This window comes from Scyliorhinus torazame, chromosome 13 (genome assembly GCF_047496885.1).
Source record: "Scyliorhinus torazame isolate Kashiwa2021f chromosome 13, sScyTor2.1, whole genome shotgun sequence".
NCBI classification, from domain to species: Eukaryota; Metazoa; Chordata; class Chondrichthyes; order Carcharhiniformes; family Scyliorhinidae; genus Scyliorhinus; species Scyliorhinus torazame.
In genome coordinates, this window is record NC_092719.1 from 224523545 (window position 1) to 224541466 (window position 17922).

Consider the following 17922-nt stretch of genomic DNA (forward strand, 5'->3'; position numbering starts at 1 on the left):
AGACTCCACAGCGAGACAACTGCACGTCTCCACACAAGAAGTGACTCCAGTGACACAAGCCTCCACAGCGAGCTCATGGACAACCTCCACGATAGAAGCAATGCAAGATTCCAAAGCGCAGTCCTTGCATGAACAAGACCACGAGGGTCTAGCAACCTCCTCTGAGCAACCAGCAGCAGACGATGCAAGTCTGCCACGCTCAAGTGAACAACAGAATGACTCTGACAGTCTACCCAGCTCAAGTGAATGACAAGACACTGAGTCTCTACCCACTGTATGTGAGACAAGTGACGACGACATCCCACTTCCCATACCAGATGTGCGACGTGACAGACCTCAGCTAGAATGTACAGAAGCACTCGACAATCACAGCGAGACTACTGGTGACTTCGGTGACACCATGTTACTTCAAACATCATTCGCTCGAGCCTCTCCACAGGCAAATGCATTCCTGAATGTTTTGACTCCGGACGGAGAGCATCACAAAACTTCAGAAGATTCAAGTGAACCTGAAATGACTCCGGATGTGGAGCATCAAGAAACCAAAACTGACTCAGGTGAAACAGACCAGACTCCGGACGGGGAGCATCGACAAGCCAAAGCTGATTCAAGTCAGCCAGACATGACTCCAGACGGGAGTGCTGCGAACTCCGTGACGGCACGCTCAAGGAAACAGCAGATGCCACAAAGCACGCTGACACGAGTAACCGTGTGAAGGACTCGTATTATCCACAGAGTGTGGTCCTTGAGCGCAGCAAACACGGCAACAAAACCAACCCAACAACAACATCAAAGACAATAGCAAGAAGCGTACCAAAGGCAACAACATTGACAACAAGCACGACAAAAACACCAATGGAACTACGACTGGTGCGACATGGTACAACTCTGCAAATGCGGGACACTGTTACTGCTCAGCTCAGTACAATGACATGCCATGGCAGGACAATGCATCTTACCAATTCACGTTTGCTGCACTACCAACAGGCAACCTGGCTTTCAAGACAGATGCCATCAAGAATTACCACCACAAGCATCGAAAGAAAAACAAAGAGCCCAAATCCGACAACGAAGTGATGTGACCACTTCTTGGTTCCTTCAGTACAGGGACACTGATGGCGTTTACAATGCGACGCCACCATCAACATCACCAACTCACCAACCAAACAAGAAAGCCACCCGACCATAATAATTAATGAACTTTGGACTCATGCATATGATTTGGACTTATTGTTTAATGATCACTGTTATCATAACTTGTACAGAGTATCACTCATCTACCTAGTTTGTTCAATTTTCTTTAATATTGTACAGAAAATATGTAACACGAAAAAAGGGGGGAATGTGGTGATATACATCACTGTAAGTACACAAAGGGTTAATGTACATACACTACACCTAGCTAGACACTAGAGGGAGCACCAGAGACATGACACACAGACATTCAACCAATAGGTCAGTAAGATAGGACACGACCAATGGGCATTCACGACACACATAGAGGTGACACCACCACAGGAGGGCATTACACCAACCCATATAAAAGGACACATCACACATGCTCAGTCTCTTTCCAGTAGAGACACTCAGTGAGTACAGACACAGGGTTAATTGAACATCACGCCCACCACGTGGATTGTAGCAGACTGGTTCGTCAGTCTGAGTAGTTATTGAAGGATTAACAGGAGAGTCGAATCCAAGTAGGAGAATTGTTTAATAAACGTGTTAAAGCTATCTCCAAGTCTGAACCTTCCTTTGTCAGAGTGCACATCAAGGAATCAGCTTATGCTACGTCAAGAGCTTAACAAAACAGCGCCAACCCGCGCATGCGCAGTGGCCATACTGAACGCTCCGGCCCCAATGCAACATGGCACGGGGGTTCAGGGGCCGGACGTGCAATAAAGTAGGCCCGGGGGGAGAGACCGGCCCGCCGATCGGTGGATCCCGATCTCGGGCCATTCCCCATCGGAGGCTCCCCCTGGGGACAGAGCCCCCCCCCCCCCACAGGCCACCCCCCGACCCTTTGCGCAGAGTTCCTGCCGGCAGTGACCAGGTGTTGACAGTGCCGGCGGGACTCGTACAGCGGCCGCGACCGGCGCCGTGCCAAGCGCGCCGTCGCAAATGCCGCCGATTCTCCGCACCTCGGAGAATCGGGCGCCGGCGTCGGGACAGCGTAGCGCAGTTGCGGCAATTCTCCGGCCCAGCGCGGGGCTGGGAGAATCGCACCCAAGATATATTAACCAAAGTACAGACCTATCAAACCACCCTCCCCCCAACACACGTCTAATCACTCGCCTCGCTGGTCGGGGAACATGAAATCCCCGCTATTTTCTCACACCATGTTCCATCTGCCATCTCTTTGCCCACTCACTCAGTCTATCCAAATCCCCTAAATCCTCCTCACAACTCACATTCACACCTACTTTTGTGTCATCGGCAAATCTGGAAATATTCAGTTTGGTCGCCACTTTCAAATCATTGCTGTAGATTGTGAATAGCTGGAGCCCGAGCACTGACCTACCCCGCTGGTCACAACGTGACAGTGTTCTGTTTATTCCACACTCTCTGTCTGTCCGTTAAACAGATCTCAATTCCTGCCAATGCACTTCAATTCTGCTCTGATTTCAATCTCAGGTGTGAGCTTCTGAAAATCCAAATTCACCGCAACTTGACTCCTGACTTGACGATTCCAACGCACTCCTGGCTGCTTCCCCCCACCCCTCGTCCCCTCCATAAACCTGAGGCCAGCCAACCCCCCCCTATCTGAACTTACATAAATCCCGTTCCCCTATCACCCCTATGCACACTGACCCACACTGACCCCACACTGACCCACATTGACCCACACTGACCCACACTGACCCCACACTGACCCACACTGACCCCACACTGACCCACACTGACCCCACACTGACCCACACTGACCCCACACTGACCCCACACTGACCTACACTGACCCCACACTGACCCACACTGACCCCACACTGACCCACACTGACCCACACTGACCGCACACTGACCCACACTGACCCCACACTGACCCACACTGACCCACACTGACCCCACACTGACCCACACTGACCTCACACTGACCCACACTGACCCACACTGACCCACACTGACCCCACACTGACCCACACTGACCCCACACTGACCCACACTGACCCCACACTGACCCACACTGACCCCACACTGACCCACACTGACCCACACTGACCGCACACTGACCCCACACTGACCCACACTGACCCCACACTGACCCACACTGACCCACACTGACCCCACACTGACCCACACTGACCCCACACTGACCCCACACTGACCCACACTGACCCCACACTGACCCACACTGACCCCACACTGACCCACACTGACCCACACTGACCCACACTGACCCACACTGACCCCACACTGACTCCCAGCAAAGCAATGCCTCAGTTTTAAAATAAACATCATTGCTTTCAAATTCCTCCACAGCCTCGGCCCCTAAACTCTGAAATTCCCTCCCGAACCATCTCTGCCTCTTCACCCTGTTGTGTTCGGCTCCTTCACACAGCACAAGCTGTTTCCTTGATGTAAACTCTGACAGAGGAAGGTTCAGACTTGGAGATAGCTTCAACACATTTGAAAAATGAAATGAAAATCGCTTATTGTCACAAGTAGGCTTCAAATGATGTTACTGTGAAAAGCCCCTAGTCGCCACATTCCGGCGCCTGTTCGGGGAGGCTGTTACGGGAATTGAACCGTGCTTCTGGCCTGCCTTGGTCTGCTTTCAAAGCCAGCTCTTTAGCCCTGTGCTAAACCAGCCCCCAGACCATTTATTGACCAGTTAACAATTCTACTTGGGTTCGACTCTCCTGCTAATCTAACTATAGTAACTCAGTCTAACTAACCAGTCTGCTCTAATCCATGCGATGGGTGTGATGCTTCCTGATCTGCTCCTGTCTCTCTGAGTGTCGCCTATGGAAAGAAAAAGACCATGTGCGCCCTGTCCTTTTATATGTGTTGCCCCCTTGTGGTAGTATCACCTCTGGGTGTCTTGACTGCCCATTGGTCGTGTCCTATCTTACTGACCTATTGGTTGAATGTCTGTGCCTCATGATGTCTCTGGTGCTCCCTCTAGTGTTTATTTGGTCCCAGTGTATTTACATTAACCCCTTGTGATTTACACTGATGCATATCACCACACGCCCCACTGAAACTGCTCCGAGAATGTGCTGCTTTCACATAAATGTAGGAAACCCGGAGCAAACTGTCATAATATACACCAGTATATCATGGTGCAGACACACACTGATGGACACACAGTGGGACCAATCAACACATACAACACCACAGCCAATCACCAGTGAGAGCACACGCACTATAAAGACAGGGGACATCAGAGTTCCCGCTCATTCGAGTTGCAGCTAGCTAGGAGGACAGAGCCCACAGCCTGCAGCACAGACATTCACCATGTCATAGAAATTTCTATGACATGGTGCTGAGTGAATCGACTGGTTAGGACAAGGCAAAGGTCTTTAGTTAAAGCTAGTATTGTATTAACCCACAGCCAGAGTATGTAAAACAGTTAATGATTCAATAAAATAGTGTTGCACTATTTCAAGTGTTGGTGACCTGTATGTGTTCCACGGATCCAGAGCACCCAACACAACACAAACCTTCCAGCTCCTCGAGCCTGCTGGTTATTCGAGACAATCATGGCTGATTTCTGCCTCGACCTCACCTTCCATCCAGAATTCCAACATCTCTCGCCTTCCCGAGAGAGGAGAATGTCTCACTGTGCAAAAGGTGATGCATTAATCCAAGTTGTTGTTTGCAAACTGCAGTTGGAGGAGCCTTGGGACATTTCTGCACTCACGTGCATCTCCTAGGTGGCACGCAACAGGGCCACTGGGTGCTGGTGGTGGAGGGGGTGAATGTGTAAGGTCGGAAATGGGGTGATTCGCCTCTGGAATCTCAGGCCCAATGCCCGCTGGCAGGCACTCAGTGCGACTTGGGCAGAGCGCGCCTGCCACCTAGTGTTTGTGCCAGAGTATTGCAAGTCGACAGGCATCAACGGCTCGATGTATGTGGACCTTGTCTGATGCAGGAAGTCAGAATCTGTCACGCGATTCTCCAATCCATTGAGATTGAATCGGTGCGGGGCATTGCAAGAGGGGCCTCCCTCAGCTGTGTGTGTGTTCTGGAGCCGTGTTTCATTAGGACAAAGATGTGGAGCTCCCGGCAATGTGAATACCTGTGATGAGAATCTTGTGTGAGGGTGTATGGGGGTGAGAGTTAAAGGGGGCTGTTGCAGCATAAATTATTACAATAGATTCTTGGATTTATTTTCAGACAGCGAGTTGAAGCATATGCCGAATGGAACCTTAAACAAATCGTACAGATGAAAGAACTTGCATTTCTATAGCACCTTTCACAGCCTCTGGATCTGTCACAGCCAAAAAAACACATTTCACAAGAACCATTCAGTGCACAGCAAGCTTCCACAAACAGCAATGTCACAATCATCAGACCACCTGCTTTAGTGATGGGCAGTGAGGGGTAAACTCCCCTGGGGAGAATGCCTCTGCTTTTCAAAATAACTTCATGGGATCGCCGGCATTCAGCCAGAACGGGAGACCGAGGCTTCACTAAACAACATATCCCACAGGGGGCAGCTCCGACAGTGCAGCACTCCCTCAGTACTGACCCTCTGACAGTGCGGCACTCCCTCAGTACTGACCCTCTGACAGTGCAGCACTCCCTCAGCACTGACCTTCTGACAGTGCGGCTCTCCCTCAGCACTGACCTTCTGACAGTGCAGCTCTCCCTCAGTACTGACCCTCTGACAGTGCAGCACTCCCTCAGTACTGACCCTCTGACAGTGCAGCACTCCCTCAGTACTGACCCTCTGACAGTGCAGCACTCCCTCAGTACTGACCCTCTGACAGTGCGGCACTCCCTCAGTACTGACCCTCTGACAGTGCAGCACTCCCTCAGTCCTGACCCTCTGACAGTGCAGCACTCCCTCAGTACTGACCCTCTGACAGTGCAGCACTCCCTCAGTACTGACCCTCTGACAGTGCAGCACTCCCTCAGTACTGACCCTCTGACAGTGCAGCACTCCCTCAGTACTGACCCTCTGACAGTGCGGCACTCCCTCAGTACTGACCCTCTGACAGTGCAGCACTCCCTCAGTCCTGACCCTCTGACAGTGCAGCACTCCCTCAGTACTGACCCTCTGACAGTGCAGCACTCCCTCAGTACTGACCCTCTGACAGTGCAGCACTCCCTCAGTACTGACCCTCCGACAGTGCAGCACTCCCTCAGCACTGACCCTTCGACAGTGCAGCACTCCCTCAGCACTGACCCTCCGACAGTGCAGCACTCCCTCAGTACTGACCCTCTGACAGTGCAGCACTCCCTCAGTACTGACCCTCCGACAGTGCAGCACTCCCTCAGCACTGACCCTCCGACAGTGCAGCACTCCCTCAGCACTGACCCTCCGACAGTGCAGCACTCCCTCAGTACTGACCCTCTGACAGTGCGGCACTCCCTCAGTACTGACCCTCTGACAGTGCAGCACTCCCTCAGTACTGAACCTCTGACAGTGCGGCACTCACTCAGTACTGACCCACAGACAGTGAGGCACTCCCTCAGTACTGACCCTCTGACAGTGCGGCACTCCCTCAGTACTGACCCTCTGACAGTGCGGCACTCCCTCAGTACTGGCCCTCTGACAGTGCAGCACTCCCTCAGTACTGACCCTCTGACAGTGCGGCACTCCCTCAGTACTGACCCTCTGACAGTGCAGCACTCCCTCAGCACTGACCCTCTGACAGTGCAGCGCTCCCTCAGTACTGACCCTCTGACAGTGCAGCACTCCCTCAGCACTGATCCTCTGACAGTGCAGCACTCCCTCAGTACTGACCCTCTGACAGTGCGGCATTCCCTCAGTACTGACCCGCTGACAGTGTAGCACTCCCTCACTACTGACCCTCTGACAGTGCAGCACTCCCTCAGTACTGACCCTCTGACAGTGCAGCACTCCCTCAGTACTGACCGTCTGACAGTGCGGCACACCCTCTGTACTGACCCTCTGACAGTGCGGCACTCCCTCAGTACTGACCCTCTGACAGTGCAGCGCTCCCTCAGTACTGAACCTCTGACAGTGCGGCACTCCCTCAGTACTGACCCTCTGACAGTGCAGCACTCCCTCAGTACTGACCCTCTGACAGTACGTCACTCCCTCAGTACTGAATCTCTGACAGTGCATCACTCCCTCAGTACTGACCCTCTGACAGTGCGGCACTCCCTCAGAACTGACCCTCTGAGAGCGCAGCACTCCCTCAGTACTTACCCTCTGACAGTGCACCACTCCCTCAGTACTGACCCTGTGACAGTGCAGCACTCCCTCAGCACTGACCCTCTGACAGTGCGGCACTCCCTCAGTACTGACCCTCAGACAGTGCAGCACTCCCTCAGTACTGACCCTCTGACAGTGCGGCACTCCCTCAGTACTGACCCTCTGACAGTGCAGCACTCCCTCAGTACTGACCCTCTGACAGTGCAGCACACCCTCAGTACTGACCCTCTGACAGTGCGGCACTCCCTCAGTACTGACCCTCTGACAGTGCGGCACTCCCTCAGTACTGACCCTCTGACAGTGCAGCACTCCCTCAGCACTGACCCTCTGACAGTGCAGCACTCCCTCAGTACTGACCCTGTGACAGTGCAGCACTCCCTCAGTACTGAATCTCTGACAGTGCGGCACTCCCTCAGTACTGGCCCTCTGACAGTGCCGCACTCCCTCAGTACTGACCCACTGACAGTACAGCACTCCCTCAGTACTGACCCTCTGACAGTGCAGCACTCCCTCAGTACTGACCCTCTGACAGTGCAGCACTCCCTCTGTACTGACCCTCTGACAGTGCGGCACTCCCTCAGTACTGACCCTCTGACAGTGCAGCACTCCCTCAGTACTGAACCTCTGACAGTGCGGCACTCCCTCAGTACTGACCCTCTGACAGTGCAGCACTCCCTCTGTACTGATCCTCTGACAGTACGTCACTCCCTCAGTACTGACCCTCTGACAGTGCAGCACTCCCTCAGTACTGACCCTCTGACAGTGCAGCACTCCCTCAGTACTGACCCTCTGACAGTGCAGCACTCCCTCAGTACTGACCCTCTGACAGTACATCACTCCCTCAGTACTGACCCTCTGACAGTGCAGCGCTCCCTCAGTACTGACCCTCTGACAGTGCAGCACTCCCTCAGTACTGACCCTCTGACAGTGCAGCACTCCCTCAGTACTGACCCTCTGACAGTGCAGCACTCCCTCAGTACTGACCCTCTGACAGTGCAGCACTCCCTCAGTACTGACCCTCTGACAGTGCGGCACTCCCTCAGTACTGACCCTCTGACAGTACGTCACTCCCTCAGTACTGAACCTCTGACAGTGCGGCACTCCCTCAGTACTGACCCAGTGACAGTGCAGCACTCCCTCAGCATTGACCCTCTGACAGTGCAGCACTCCCTCAGTACTGTCCCTCTGACAGTGCAGCACTCCCTCAGTACTGACCCTCTGACAGTGCGGCACTCCCTCAGTACTGACTCTCTGACAGTGCGGCACTCCCTCAGTACTGACCCTCTGACAGTGCAGCACTCCCTCAGTACTGACCCTCTGACAGTGCAGCACTCCCTCAGTACTGACCCTCTGACAGTGCAGCACTCCCTCCGTACTGACCCTTTGACAGTGCAGCACTCCCTCAGTACTGACCATCTGACAGTGCAGCACTCCCTCAGTACTGACCCTCTGACAGTGCAGCACTCCCTCAGTACTGACCCTCTGACAGTGCGGCACTCCCTCAGTACTGACCCTCTGACAGTACGTCACTCCCTCAGTACTGAACCTCTGACAGTGCGGCACTCCCTCAGTACTGACCCAGTGACAGTGCAGCACTCCCTCAGCATTGACCCTCTGACAGTGCAGCACTCCCTCAGTACTGTCCCTCTGACAGTGCAGCACTCCCTCAGTACTGACCCTCTGACAGTGCGGCACTCCCTCAGTACTGACTCTCTGACAGTGCGGCACTCCCTCAGTACTGACCCTCTGACAGTGCAGCACTCCCTCAGTACTGACCCTCTGACAGTGCAGCACTCCCTCAGTACTGACCCTCTGACAGTGCAGCACTCCCTCAGTACTGACCCTCTGACAGTGCAGCACTCCCTCAGTACTGACCATCTGACAGTGCAGCACACCCTCTGTACTGACCCTCTGACAGTGCGGCACTCCCTCAGTACTGACTCTCTGACAGTGCGGCACTCCCTCAGTACTGACCCTCTGACAGTGCAGCACTCCCTCAGTACTGACCATCTGACAGTGCAGCACACCCTCTGTACTGACCCTCTGACAGTGCAGCACTCCCTCCGTACTGACCCTTTGACAGTGCAGCACTCCCTCAGTACTGACCATCTGACAGTGCAGCACACCCTCAGTACTGACCCTCTGACAGTGCAGCACTCCCTCAGTACTGACCCTCTGACAGTGCAGCACTCCCTCAGTACTGACCATCTGACAGTGCGGCACTCCCTCAGTGCTGACCCTCTGACAGTGCAGCACTCCCTCAGTACTGACCATCTGACAGTGCAGCACACCCTCTGTACTGACCCTCTGACAGTGCAGCACTCCCTCCGTACTGACCCTTTGACAGTGCAGCACTCCCTCAGTACTGACCATCTGACAGTGCAGCACACCCTCAGTACTGGCCCTCTGACAGTGCGGCACTCCCTCAGTACTGACCCTCTGACAGTGCGGCACTCCCTCAGTACTGACCCTCTGACAGTGCAGCACTCCCTCAGTACTGACCCTCTGACAGTGCCGCACTGTTCTCATGGGCAACAAGGTCCCTCTCTCTAATGAATACTGAAGCAAAATATTCATTTAGGGCCTCCCCCATCTCCTCAGACTCTAGGCACAAGTTCCCTCCACTATCCCTGATCGGCCCGACTCTCACTCTGATCATCCTCTTATTTCTCACATAAGTGTAGAACGCCTTGGGGTTTTCCAGAATCCTTCCCGCCAGGGCTTTTTCATGCCCCCTTCCAGCTCTCCTCAGTCCATTTTTAGTTCCTTCCTGGCTACCTTGTAACCGTCCAGAGCCGAGAACCTTGCTTCCTCAACCTTACGTAAGCTTCCTTCTTCCTCTTGACTAGAAGCTCCACTTCTCTTGTCATCCAAGACTCCTTCACCTTACCATTCCTTCCTCGTCTCAGTGGGCCAAAACTATCCAGCACTCGCAGCAAGTGCTCCTTAAACAATCCCCACATTACTGTTGTGCATTTCCCCAAGAACTGTTCCCACTTTATGCTCCTCAGCTCCTGTCTAATGTCAGTATAATTTCCCCTCCCCCAATTAAATACCTCCCCATACTGTCTGTTCCTATCCCTCTCCATGACTATGGTAAAGGTCAAGGAGTTGTGGTCACTGTCACCGAAATGCCCTCCCACCGAGACATCTGACACCTGGCCTGGTTCGTTGCCGAGCACCAAATCCAATATGGCCTCCCCCCTAGTCGGCCTATCGACATATTGAGTCAGGAATCCTTCCTGTACACACCTGACAAAATCTGCTCCATCCAAACCATTTGCACTAAGGAGGTTCCAGTCAATATTCGGGAATTTGAAGTCACCCATGACAACAACTCTGTTACTTCTGCACTTTTCCAAGATCTGCCGCCCAATCTGTTCCTCCATATCTCTGCTCCTATTGGGGTGTCTATAGAAAACTCCCAATAAAGTGACTGCTCCTTTCTTGTTTCTGACTTCCACCCATACTGACTCAGTCGACAAACCCTCCTCAACAACGCCTTTCTGCAGCTGTGATGCACTCCCTAATTAACAGTGCCACTCCCCCTCCTCTTTTACCTCCCTCCCTATTCTTCTGAAAATATCTAAACCCCGGAACATCTAACAACCATTCCTGCTCCTGTGAAATCCATGTCTCCGTAATGGCTACAACATCGTAGTTCCAAGTACTGATCCATGCTCTAAGCTCATCTCCCTTATTCCTGACACTCCTTGCATTGAAACAGACACACTTTAACCCATTCCACGGAGTGCAACTTTGCCCCATCAACTGTCTACCCTTCCTCACAGACTTGCTGCATACTATTTCTGCCTGTTCAACAGCTACCCTATCCTCTGATCCATAGCTCTGGTTCCCATCCCCCTGCCAAACTAGTTTAAACCCTCCCAAAGAGCTCTAGCAAACCTCTCACCCACGATATTGGTGCCCCTCCAGTTTAGGTGCAATCCGTCCTTCATGTACCGGTCCCACCTTCCCCAGAAGATATCCCAATGATCCACATATCTGAAGCCTTCCCTCCTGCACCAGCCCTGTAGCCACATGTTCAGCTGCACTCGCTCTCTGTTCCTTGCCTCACTTGCACGTGGCACCGGTAGCAACCCTGAGATCACTACTCTGCTCGTCCTGCTCTTTAGCTTCCAACCTAACTCCCTAAAATCACTGTTTAGATCCTCATCCCTTTTCGTAGCTATGTTGTTGGTGCCTATGTGCACCACGACTTCTGGTTGCTCCCCCTCCCTCTTAAGAATCCTGTAGACTCGATCCGAGACATCCCTGGCCCTGGCACCCGGGAGGCAACATACTTTCCGGGAGTCTCGATCACGACCACAGAATCTCCTATCCGTTCCCCTAACCATTGAGTCTCCTATCACTTTTGCTTTTCTATTCTCCCCCTTCCCTTCTGAGCCACAGAGCCAGACTCAGTGCCAAAGACCTGGCCGCTGGGGCCTTTCCCCGGTAGGTCATCCCCCCCAACAGCAACCAAAATGGTATACTTGTTTTGAAGTGGAACGGCCACAAGGGATCCCTGCACTGTCTGGCTGTTCCTCTTCCTTCCCCTGACTGTAACCCAGCTGCTCTTGTCCTGTACCTTGGGTGTGGTTACCTCCCTGTAACTCGTCTCTATCGCCCCCTCTGCCTCCCGGATGATCCGAAGTTCATCCAGCTTCAGCTCCAGTTCCCTAACACGGTCTCTGAGGAGCTGGAGTTGGGTGCACTTCCCACAGGTGTAGTCAGCGGGGACACCGGTGGTGTCTCTCACCTCCATAGCCCTAGCCTCCATCCCCTCTGATCTTACAGGATGTTGCTGCCCTGTGAACCAACTGTTACCTCGCCCTCTAACTCTGCTCCCAGTCAGCTGCACTCTCTGTAAACTCCCGGCTCCCTTCACGCTCTTTGAGGAAATTAAATGAAAGGAGCACCTTGCTCCCTCCTCACCTAACTTCCTCAGTCACCAAACTCTCACTATAGCACTCAAATTCAGCACTCCCTCAGTCACCAAACTCTCACTATAGCACTCAAATGCACCCAAATTCAGCACTCCCTCAGTCACCAAACTCTCACTATAGCACTCAAATGCACCCAAATTCAGCACTCAGTGCAAACAAAGTCTGCACTGTAGGGGATCACTTTTATACTGTGAGACTAGCCTCTGAAAACTGGCCTAATCCAATTAACTAATTAACAAGCTCCAGCTGCAAGTAGAACCTCTGGTTAAAGCTGATTGAAAACTCACCTTCTTCTAAACCCAAACAGCAACTTTTAAGTTAATTAACTAAATAAAAGAAAGACTAGCCTTTGATAAAAATGAAGCCTTAATATCCCTCAGTCACCAAACTCTCACTATAGCACTCAAATGCACCCAAATTCAGCACTCAGTGTTATGAAATGCTTCGAGCGGCTAGCCATGAGACGGATTACTGCCAGCCTCCCAGACGGCCTCGATCCACTGCAGTTTGCCTATCACCAGCAAACACTATCTCCCTGGCTCTACAATCAACACTCGAACACCTCGACACCAAGGACACCTATGTAAGACTGCTGTTCATAGACTACAGCTCCGCCTTCATTATCCCGACAAGACCAATAACCAAACTCCATAATCTTGAACTTGACCCCTCCCTGTGCAGCTGGATCCTTGACTTCCTCACCAACAGACCGCAATCTGTCAGGATCGGCAACAGCACCTCCTCCACAATAGTCCTCAACACCGGGGCCCCGCAAGCATGTGTGCTCAGTCTACTGTACTCCCTATACACCCATGACTGTGTGGCAAGATTTAACTCCAACACAATCTATAAGTTTGCGGATGATACGACTGTGGTGGGCCGTATCTCAAACAACGACGAATCAGACTACAGAAGGGAGATAAATCACTTGGTTGCACGGTGTACCGAAAACAACCTCTCTCTAAATGCTGGAAAGACCAAGGAACTGATCATCGACTTCAGGAAGCGCAGCACGACACACACTCCCGTCTGCATCAATGGCTCCGAAGTGGAGATGGTCGATAGCTCTAAGTTCCTGGGGGTCACCATCACCAACAGTCTGGTCCACTCACGTTGATGCAACAGTCAAGAAAGCCCAACATTGTCTACTTCCTACGGAAGCTAAAGAAATTTGGCATGTCTGCATCGACTCACAAACTTCTACAGATGTGCGATAGAGAGCATCCTATCCGGCTGTATCACAGCCTGGTATGGCAACTGCTCGGTCCAAGATCGTAAGAAACTGCAGAGTGTGGTGAACTCAGCCCAACGCAGCACACAAACTTGCCACCCCCACATTGATTCTGTCTACACCTCCCGCTGCCTCAGGAAGGCAGACAGCATTATCAGAGACCCCTCACACCCAGGCATTGCCTTCTTCCAGACCCTTCCATCAGGCAGAAGGTACAGAAGTCTGAAGACCCGCACATCCAGACATAGGAACAGCTTCTTCCCCACAGCTACTAGACTCCTCAATGACTCCCCCTCGGACTGATCTGTTCCCTGTAAGAACACCATTCACGATGCCCTATGCTGCTCTTGCTCATGTATTTGCTTTGTTTGGCCCCTTGTTCCGCACTGTAACCAATCACTGTCTGTCGATGTACCATTTGTCAATGTTCTCTGTCGATTATTCTTTTGTCTACTATGTGCGTACTGTGTACGTTCCCTTGGCCGCAGAAAAATACTTTTCACTGTACTTCGGTACATGTGACAATAAATCAAATCAAATCAAAGAATTGGAGAATCCAGCCCAATATGTCTGGGATTTTTTATTAAGCGTATCTTCACACACATCTCTTTTTCGATTTGGGCTCTGTTGAGGGAGTGGTTGAAGCAATGAATCTGATTATCAATCTGTTAAACTGAGTTATCAACGCTCTTTCCGTGGCCACAACCTGAACCTGGATCTTAGGCCAAGTGGTCGGGGCGCGACCACTGTGCTCAACCCAGAGACTAACGGACCAAGATTAACATTGGCTTGGGACTGAGCATTGGCTGTGGGATCACACACAGGTGCAGGAGAGTGGCACTTCTGAGCATGGGATAGTATAGGAGAGCATAGGATGGAGCGGAGAGAGAGAGCAAGAGAGAGATGGAGAGAGGTTTTGGGAAAGAGGGCAGAGAGAGAGAGAGAAGGGGAAGAGAATGAGGAGAGAGAGAATAGGGAAGAGAGATGGGAAGAGAGGAAGGAGAGAGGGTAAGTGAGAGGGTGTGTAGAGTGTGGGATAGTGAGAAGGGGAGAAAGAAAACAAGTTTAGAAGATTAAGTAGGGTTGATAGGGTCATGGGAGTTATTTCTATTACTCGGTGTGGAGGTGGGGGGGGGGGGGGGAGAGTTCAGAGCAAGGTGGATATAACCTTACATTTAGAGCTAGTTTGACAGAGGTGATGTTGGGAAGATACCTTCACATAAAGGGGAGTGGAAATCAGAAACTCTCCCACCAACATTTATGGATGCTGGGGATCAATTGGAGATTTCAGGACTGCATTGGATGGAGCTTTGTTGGATAAGAGTTTCAGGGTATTAAGAGATATTGAGCTAAGCTGGATGAATGTTGTTGAGGTAATTGAATGGTGAATCTGTCTCCAAGGTGAAACGACCATCTCCCATGATTAACTTTTGCCAATCACAAAATGCAAAGGATTCTTTCTTTCTAGGTTGGAATCAACGATGACAACAATATTGGTTGTCATGGGATCACAGATAGTACAGACTAGGAGACCATTCAGCCCTCTATCGAATGGAAATCCAGTCGGGTCCAGGTCTCCCCCCATTTGAACACATTGGTTGAACATTGGGAATGGGAGCAGAGATGCAGCGAGAGTTACATCTTTCATTACTTATTGGCAGATGTTCATTTGGTGATTAGTTACACTTCAGAAAGTGTTGCGGTCTCTCTCTCCTCCATTAATATTCAATGGTCACTGCCTTGGTCCTCAGGTACTCGTTCAGAGCTTCTTCTCCTGTGGAATGAGAGAGAAATAGTTACTGTTGTGTAAACAAGAACCAACATCTCGGCCAAAGTGATGCCCCTTCATCCCAAACCCTTTCTCCATCAATTTTCAAAACATTAGGAACGGGAGGAAGCCACTCTGTTCCTCAAGCGTATTCCTCCATTCAATTAAATCACCTCTGATCTGTACCTTGATACATTAATCCTGTAAAACTTAAGTACCCTACCGCCCACCTGCCATTGTGGTTCCAGTTACATGGCGGGTGAGGGGGATGGGGAGGAAAGAAGGGGACCGACCATCCATTCAGTTTGGGACAATAAATAGTTAAAATTTTACGGTTGCCCCACTTGACATAAATCACAGAATCACTGCTGAATGAACCCCTCATCAAGGGGATCTACCAAACCCACCACCTCCACCACCGAGGACAAGAGCAGCAGATACCTGGCAACATCACCATCTGCCAGTCCTCCCCCCACAAGTCACTCACCTGACCTGGAAATATACCGGCCACTCCGTCACTGTCACTGGGTCAAAGTGCTGGAACTCGCTCCCTAACAGCACTGTGGGTGTACCTACACCACACAGACTGCAGAGGTGCAGGAAGGCAGCTCACCCCCAACATTCTCAAGGGGCAATTAGGGCGGGGCGAAAATGTTGCAGTTTCCAATGCCACATGTACCTTGAGAATAAATAGTTACTGAAATCCCTCCATAGCCTCACATCTCCCTGTCTCTGGAACCTTGGCAACAGTACATCCACCCATTGGCCCAGGAGATGCCTCCATTCTCCTACCTAAATCTTTCCCGAACCCGGATTGCTTGAAGCCCCCAAAAGGTGTGGCCACGTCGGTCTTGTTGTAGGTGTTGATAAAGACAGTTCCAGCCTGAAGCTTCTCGCTGACGTAAAGAGCTTTGCTGATATCGTGGGTAAACACTCCTGAGGCCAGCCCATACTCTGTGCTGTTAGCTCGTTTCAGTACACCATCAAGATCCCTGTGTTCACAACAAATCCCACAGGGTCAACACTGCAACATTGTCCTCTAACAGTCATGTGACGCTAGTTGCATAGTAAACGGTTCATGTGTCCTCGCGGCAGCGCAACCAGGAGAGATTTCATCACCATGGTTCTTAAGTGCACAGATCCTCCCACCTCGTGGTGGCACAGTGGTTAGCACTGCTGCCACACAGTGCTCGGGACCTGGGTTCGATCCCGGCCTTGGGGGGGGGGGGGGGGGGGGTCACTGTCTGTGCGGAGTCTGCACATGTTTCCTGTGTTTTTGTGGGCACTCCATTCCAACGTTGTACAGGTTAGGTGGATTGGCCACGCTAAATTACCCCTTAGTGTCCAAAGGGTTAGGTGGCGTTACGGAAATAGGGCGGGGCATTGGGACAAGGCAGGGTGCTCTTTCGGAGGCTCGGTGCAGACTCGATGGGCTGAATGGCCCCCTACTGCACTGTAAAGATTCTATGGAAGGGGCGAAATTCTCCGGAAACGGCGCGATGTCCGCCGACTGGCGCCCAAAACGGCGCAAATCAGTCGGGCATCGCGCCGCCCCAAAGGTGCGGAATGCTCCGCATCTTTGGGGGCCGAGCCCCAACCTTAAGGGGCTAGGTCGGCGCCGGACGAATTTCCGCCCCGCCAGCTGGCGGGAAAGGCCTTTGGTGCCCCGCCAGCTGGCGCAGAAGTGACATCTCCGGGCGGCGCATGCGCGGGAGCGTTAGCGGCCGCTGACGGCATTCCCGCGCATGCGCATTAGAGGGAGTCTCTTCCACCTCCGCCATGGTGGAGACCGTGGCGAAGGCGGAAGGGAAAGAGTGTCCCCACGGCACAGGCCCGCCAGCGGATCGGTGGGCACCAATCGCGGGCCAGGCCACCGTGGGGGCACCCCCCGGGGTCAGATCGCCCTGCGCCCCCCCCCCCCCCCCCCCAGGACCCCGGAGCCCGCCCACGCCGCCTTGTCCTGCCGGTAAGGTAGGTGGTTAATCTACGCCGGCGGGACAGGCATTTTAGCGGCGGGACTTCGGCCCATCCGGGCCGGAGAATCGCGCGGGGGGCCCCGCCAACCAGCGCGGCGTGATTCCCGCCCTCGCTGAATATCCGGTGCCGGAGACTTCGGCAACCGGCGGGGGCGGGATTCACGCCAGCCCCCGGCGATTCTCCGACCCAGCGGGGGGTCGGAGAATCTCGCCCAAGGAGTTTACCATTCTAACCTGTGAATCTACTAATTTTCTAAAGTCTCTGTGCGGGGAGCTGAGTTTGAGAAAACTTACCCATTTGGGAATTTAGAGATGATCATGATAGGCCCAAAGGATTCCTCCTTGGCGATGAACATATCATCTTGCACGTCAGTAAACACAGTCGGTTCAAAGAAAAACCCTGCAATACAAACAGCAACTCAGGGTTATTGACCAATTAATACGCGGCACCGAGCTCAGATGGCTGGACAGCTGGTTCACATTGCAGAGCAAGGCAAACAGCGCAGATTCAACTCCTGTACTCTGTATCGAACCCTGTGCTGCACCTGAATTGGGCCAAAAGGCTGTGCTCAATCCGGTAACAGTTGGTGATTGGATCTGATCCCACTGAAATGCTTTTCAGAGTCCCAAGATTCCAGATTTAGTTTCAG

The 17922-nt window shown here is 52.4% G+C and overlaps 1 protein-coding gene across 1 annotated transcript in view; it reads right to left on the minus strand.

The window, feature by feature from the left end:
• Nucleotides 1-14075: 14075 nt before the first annotated feature.
• The window catches only part of aldh1l1 (aldehyde dehydrogenase 1 family, member L1), a 133776-nt gene continuing 129929 nt past the window's right edge, over nt 14076-17922 (minus strand). Inside the window, exons 21-23 of the mRNA XM_072473105.1 lie at nt 17567-17672; nt 16089-16288; nt 14076-15302 (exon numbers count right to left, since the gene is read on the minus strand). Coding sequence (XP_072329206.1) covers nt 15247-15302; nt 16089-16288; nt 17567-17672 — 362 coding nt within the window. The 3' untranslated portion in view covers nt 14076-15246. The remainder of the gene's footprint in view (nt 15303-16088; nt 16289-17566; nt 17673-17922) is intronic.